The following is a 6,920-nucleotide window of genomic DNA, read 5'->3' on the forward strand; positions in this document are numbered from 1 at the left end:
CTTTTTATGAAATGCATCTTGTTCGCCCAAGCGACGCTTCTCCTGCGAAAAAGTATCTGCATCACATTCTAGAGATATCCATGTGTGTTTTCCCAATCCTACACGAAATAGACTTATCTAAGTAGTGCATTGTTTTCAAAGATGATACTTTTCTAGTTTGATTTTGGCGCCAAGAAAGGCGGGCAGATTTGGTCTGCGTCTGCATGAACACAACAAAGCATGACGACCGTGACCACGCTGTTCGAATCACAAAAGCCAAGTGCGCGCGCCAAGCTAATCCCAAAATGTATCGACAACAACAGAGTTGTTTTCTAATTTAACTGCAGTATGGGTAGTTAAAAAATAATGCAGCTGAACGACTACATCAAAAGGACGCCGAAGCAAAGTCCGGTAGGTAAATTTTCACTTACATGCTCCAAATAGCAATGCGAGATAGACACGTAGGTTGCTACGAGCTTCTTAAATTATAAGCCCTGACAGGACGTTATAGAACTAAACGTTGTAAATATGGCCAATGAAAGCCAAAAGCACTCTTGTTTCTTGGATTAAAAGTTATGAATTGCAAATTTAAAATTGCCCTTAGTACTGTAACGTTATTAACTGTTGTCTCGATGGAGCCAAGTAGCTATCTTTGCAAACAAAAATAAATGTTTTACAGTATGACCGATTGCATGTACGTGTTCATATGCTTATTCTTGCACTGTTAACACACCAGCACGTTGCAAGCAAGTTTCTAACCACCCACTTTTAAAAAAGAACATCGATTTGTTACTTTACAGCGCAACAGGAGATCCTGAATTACTGTAGCTTACTGTGAAATACGTTATGCATGTTTATGGGTGAATAAGTTTTCTAAAAACACATGCTCATATTAAGAAAATTAACGGAAATGAGTTTCGTACGCTGTTTGATGTGAATATTAGGCCCCTAGGAGGTGCATTTACGATTCTAGATATCGTTAGATCCGTTATTTCTGCTATGTCAATTCAACCATTATGATTACTTTTTTAGTATAATATTAATTAAATATTTGCGGATTACAGATATCCTCTACAAATCGTCGCTTGTCATGCAGCATTGCTAAATGTTCAAAGCATTAAGAAGTGGTAACCAAATTTACTTTTCCAAAAGGCAGTAGCTACAGACGAACTGGAGAATGGCTCCCGTCGCCAGCTCCTCTGGAAAATCCAAGCATCGACGCGGCTTCGATTTGACAGTGAGGTTCAAGCAAAAAATAAAAAAACGTTTTCGAGAAAGAACCGTCCCTCAAATCGAAGGAGAAGAAGGTGAGAAGGACCCGTTTCCTGGTGAAGCACCTTTAAGTGACGAGGCAAGGAAACGATTTGCGCGAGTAAATGATGAGGAGTTGATATCGTTGAAAAGAAACAAACGTGGAAAGCTGTTACGGTTATCGCGGAGGGTAGAGCAAGCAGTTAAATTATCGGCCAGGTCAGCGATTCTGTTACCGGAAGAGACTGGACATCTGGAAACAGACGAAGGTGAGAAAACCTATCGGATTTCACAGAAAAGCATTCAGGATGCTGTAGATATAACAAGCGCTGCTAAGCGCTTTACACTCGATTTGACACAAATGGGCCCATATGTATCCTCATATTCTCGTGAGGGTCGGCATCTCCTGCTCGGTGGTCGAATGGGCCATCTGGCCGCATTCGACTGGCTTACGAAAAAGCTGCTTTGCGAAATTAACGTTAGAGAAAGCGTTCATGCTGTTCAATGGCTTCACCAGCCAACGATGTTTGCAGCAGCTCAAAAGAAATGGACTTATATCTATGATACTCAAGGAATCGAGTTGCACTGTCTAAAGGCCCTTCACAATATAACATGTATGACGTTTCTGCCTTATCATTTCCTCCTGGTGGCAGCCTCAGAAAGTGGTTTCATACATTGGGTTGACATTTCCATTGGAACTATGGTGGCTCAACTGAACACAAAATGTGGCCGTATCCCTTTCGTTCGGCAGAACCCTGCAAGCGGTATTGTGCTGAGTGGGCACAGCAACGGCGTAGTTCGTATGTGGTCGCCTAACTCGCCGTTAAACGTAGCAGAGCTCCTTGCTCACCGAAGCAGTGTAACAGATGTGGCTATTGATCGTACTGGGGCACACTTGATAACATCCGGTCTTGACAGAGCGGTTAAAATCTGGGATCTTCGTATGTTACGGCCAATGCAGTGCTACTCTATTGGTCGTGCGCCCACGCACTTGGCGCTGTCGGACACCAAAATGCTGGCTGTTACCCTCGGCAATCAAATTGAAGTGTACAAAGATATCATTTCGGGAGAACCTGAAGAGCCGTATCTTCGGCATCAGGTGGCCGCTACTGTAATGACGGCGCAGTTTTGCCCGTTCGAAGATGTGCTTGGACTCGCGCACGGTAATGGATTCGATTCAATTCTTGTGCCTGGTTCAGGTGAAGCCAACTTTGATTCATACGAGGTGAACCCTCTAATGACATCAAAGCAAAGGCGAGAAGCCGAAGTGAAGATGCTTCTAAACAAAATTCAGCCAGACATGATTTGTCTTCACCCTGACGAGATGATATCGCATGTTGATGTAGACCGGTTTCAACAGAAACGCCAGTTCGGTCGTAGGAATCTATTGGAGGAAGCCCAGAAGCGAATTGGCGGCCAACATCATGGAAAACAAAAAACGAAAAGCTAGAAAATATTTTAGAGAAACGACAAAGGCGAAGATTAATTCTAGCTAATGTTTACTTCGTTATATGGTAAAACTTGTTCAACTTCTATGTTTAATAATGTATCTAGTGAGTTTACAAGCGCGTGGAGTAAATACGTGAACAGTCGTTGTTCTATGAAGCACGCTTAACTAACATCTATTTTAGTGGTATGGTAATGGGTAATATTGTTGTTTTTGGGATAGACCCTGGACGGAGAATATGGCATTAAGTCTAATAAATTGGATCTAATTTAACTAGCACTAATAGAATGTGTCGTCATTTTGCAAACAAAATGAAAAAACTCGAAATCTTCGATTTAGCCCATTTTTGACGATTTCGCACTACGCGTAAGTATGGTAATATACGCTTGACGTTAACGTTCAGTCAAATCATGCTTCTCCTCTCTAACTTGAGAACAGTGTGTTAGAAAGATCGAACGTGACCTTTTCTGAGCTACATATTAGCAGCTAGCTACAAAACAAATACAGATTTAAGAAAAAAACGGATTATTCCGAATCACACATCTATTTATTGGCGGTATGAATAAAAATACACTTGTCCATCTAATTAGTCAATTACACCATTGACCTATTGATTTTGAAAGACTAAAGTAACTTCAAACAGAATAACTGGATGTAATATGCACTTACAAAAGTGATAAGATGTAATAAAAATATTTAAAAAGATTATATATATATATATAATCTGATTATACTAAAGCGCAAATAACACTAACATTTCAGTAATCGTCCATATTATTTCATTTATTTATGGCAAATACAATATTTCATTTATTAATCAAGGCAACGTCACTTCGTCACAATATATTCATCATCAATATGCAGCCATTTACCTCTAAGATGAAAACACACAGACTACATTTCATATTTTCCCTTCTTAGACTTATCTTACAGATCACTCCCTTAAGGTTCTTATATCATTGACATGTCAATTGGTAACTATAGTAGAGCAGGCTATACTATCTATCTGAGTGTATTGTATAGATTTATTTTCTAAGGATACTCAGAGTAATCTCCTAAAAATTGCCAGGAGATTCGCATGAAACAACATTGGCATTGACTTCACTGCAGGATGAAGCCATGCCTTCTTCTTAAAACCTCACGAATAATCCTTCGCATACATTTAGCCCTTGTGCCATCATCAATTTTTTTTTTATCATACTTTGCTGTAAGTAATTTCAATTTTGTTTAAAGACACAAAATTGGTTTTTAGCTCGTTAAGATTTTTTTAAGTCAATTCGCCGGAGTGATTCATTTAAACATTTTACTTAAATACGAGAAACCCATCAATTTCTTCAAACATTTTTTGTCTCAGTAGCTTATGCATCCTTATTTGCATGTGGGAATTTTTTACACCTTCGAAGTATATCTTTAGTAGTAGCTTCAGGCGATGGCCGTTTTTTCCGTTACTTGCACTGTTATATTTACCTTTATTTGCCATATTTAAAACTCGAGTAGTAGTAGTAGTAGTATTAGTAATAATAGTAACAATACGAATGGTCCGACAAGTTCCAAAGCTCGATTTGACTATGTCAGTTTCAATAGAAGTTTTGCTTCGTTATCTCTATTCGTCCACCCCATTCGAAACTTATCTCACCGACAGATGATAAACCACCACACATAGATGTGCTTAATAAACCATGTAAAATCCAAAAAGTAATACAATACTACTACAAGGGCGAAAGATCTTCAGAGCTTCAATGAACTCGAACTCGTTTCGGTTAAGAATTTTCAACACTTTACAATGGCATTATGTTAAGAGGACTACTTAAGAACAAGGCGTTCATAGAGGTCAATGTCGGATGTACAAAGCTAATATAAATTTTACGCATAATATAACCTTAGTAGCTAAAGAAATTTTCTCAGTTAACTGTGATTCTTAGCATTATCTACGATACCCAATCATATAGTGTCAAATTAGAAAATAAGAGTATAAATTAATTATATTATAATGACAATAGTAGTAATAATAATTGTCACACTAGACATAGTTTGTTAGGGGGCGCTGGTGCAAGCCCCGCTATTGACATATCATACTATACACCGTTTGTTATCAACTAAAGAAAGCGTATGTTTTTTTTTTAGACATGTTCATCATCGCCATAAAGGTCAATGAAGTAATACGATGATACTAAAATCATGGCTACTACTATTATTATTATTATTGAGTAGAAGTACTGCATTTTAAGAAAGAATAGATAAGATTCTGCGTTACTATTTTCACTTTAGCCAACCTAGAAGATTTTCGAAAGGATGTATATTTACATAGTATTTACACAAAACACCCTCGATACTTTCTCTTTTTTTGTCACACCCACAGACACACACAAATATGCATTTCCATATGCTGCCATATGCTGAGATACATACGTAGACAATGTTGTGATTAATTTTGCTGCTTCTGCTGCTGCTGCTGTTTTTATTTTTCTTATTATCATCCACCATCCATTAAGCCCATACTCTCTTTCCGCATAGATGTCTATTTTTATTTGATGCCATATAATAATGTAATAGTAACAATGTATCATGTGTCATCATGGTGTCCATAGCCATCACCAGGTCCGTCATGCCTGGCAAACTTGCTGATCACATGTCGTTCCTGAGTAGTTCTTGGACGTGGAACACGTGAACCAACAAAAACAATCTCATTCTAATGTGTTTTTGTGTTATTAGCATCATTCATCATTATCATAATTACTGTTATCGCTACAGTGTTTCTCGTCTATACAAAATGAATTGGTTATATATATATATATATATATATATATATATATATATATATATGGTATAGTCATTATGATTATATATAATAATGATTTTAGTACATTTATTCATGTTTACGACTAAATTTACGTTGCTGCACAAAGGCAGTTTTTCTGTGTTGTGCTTTGTCTGTGGGTCTAGCCTTGTGCATTCTCTGTTTATACCTTTATGTAACTGTTGTTACGATGCTGCTGAGATCAACCGATGTTTCGTCTCATACGAATGTCTTTTTTCTATTGTTAGTTTTTGCCTGCTGTACGTGTTTCATATGCGTTGAAAAGACAAAGGATTCTTCCCAGCTTATTTGCTTCCCTTTTGTCATCGATATTCATTTTTCCGTAGTCTCATTTGCGTCTCTTTGCACTAAAGGATTCCTTACTTTTTGGCTCGTCTATACCTTGACGAGATCCTTGAACGCGTGCGTGTTTTGTTGTTTATGCCCAACTTGTAGCTTATCTTGTACATAGAATTAGATATTACTATTACTGTTATTATAAGAAACTGACTTGGACTTATCTTTTTTTTCCAAAACCTCCTTTTTCTGTTCTAAAGTGTGTCTTTCTTGCATCTTACTTTAGCTGTTTACTGCTTAGATTTATCTCCCTGTCCAATATCGCGCAAGGAAATCTTCATTTTGTCGTCGGCTTGTGAGCACAGGTTGATGTTGTTGTCATTATTGTTGTTATTTTTATTGATGTCGCCGTTGTAGGTGCTCGTTCTATAAAAGACAGGAGACTGCTTTTCAAATGTCCGTTTGGTTTGTGTGCCATCGCACGTTGTGTCTACTTATGTTTACGTTTCATTTTTCTTTTATGTATATATATATATATATATATATATATATATATATATATATATACAATACGGTGTTCTCGTTCTTCATTCGGCGGCTGGTCCTACGATGACGCCCAGAACCACCTACGTCGTGCCGAACATGCATTAATTCATATAGGAAGGTCTTTTTATCTTATATACTTCGATATAGAGACGACGTCGATTTTACAAAGGCTACTTCATATATTTCTCTATCACTCTGCCGATAGAGATGTATCGACTAAAGCCAGGTTAGTGTCAGTCGATGGCCGACATCTTCTGCGAAAAGGTCATTACTATGTAAAAATTATCGCATCACTTAACCGTACTAGCGTTACTTATCATCAGCATGCTCTTCCATCTGTTAAGCTAACTGTCGATAAGCCTTATCGCCCTGTATCTTCTCTAAAATCCCATATATATATATATATATATATATATATACGAAATTCATGTTTTCTTTGTATTCCGACCCACGGGGGTCAGAGTTCCCTATTTTAATCCTCTCCTATCGTTGACTCTTACCAACAATTGCTCTTTGCCATTTTCCTTAACGACAAAAAAATGTATCAATCCTAGACGCGTTGTCCCCCTGCATGTTACCAACATTATTACAATATTATATATA

At 37.5% G+C, this 6,920-nt stretch overlaps 1 protein-coding gene across 1 annotated transcript; it reads left to right on the top strand.

Moving 5' to 3' along the window:
* The first annotated feature begins 208 nt into the window (after positions 1-208).
* LOC111254764 (WD repeat-containing protein 46) lies at positions 209-2,965 on the top strand. Its single transcript, XM_022815949.2, has 2 exons — positions 209-390; positions 1,044-2,965. Exon 2 carries the CDS (start codon positions 1,157-1,159, stop codon positions 2,678-2,680), a length of 1,524 nt encoding a protein of 507 aa, XP_022671684.1. The 5' UTR covers positions 209-390; positions 1,044-1,156; the 3' UTR covers positions 2,681-2,965.
* Positions 2,966-6,920: the final 3,955 nt, after the last annotated feature.

The sequence above is a fragment of the Varroa destructor genome, unplaced genomic scaffold (assembly GCF_002443255.2).
Source record: "Varroa destructor unplaced genomic scaffold, Vdes_3.0 BEIS01000007.1, whole genome shotgun sequence".
NCBI classification, from domain to species: Eukaryota; Metazoa; Arthropoda; class Arachnida; order Mesostigmata; family Varroidae; genus Varroa; species Varroa destructor.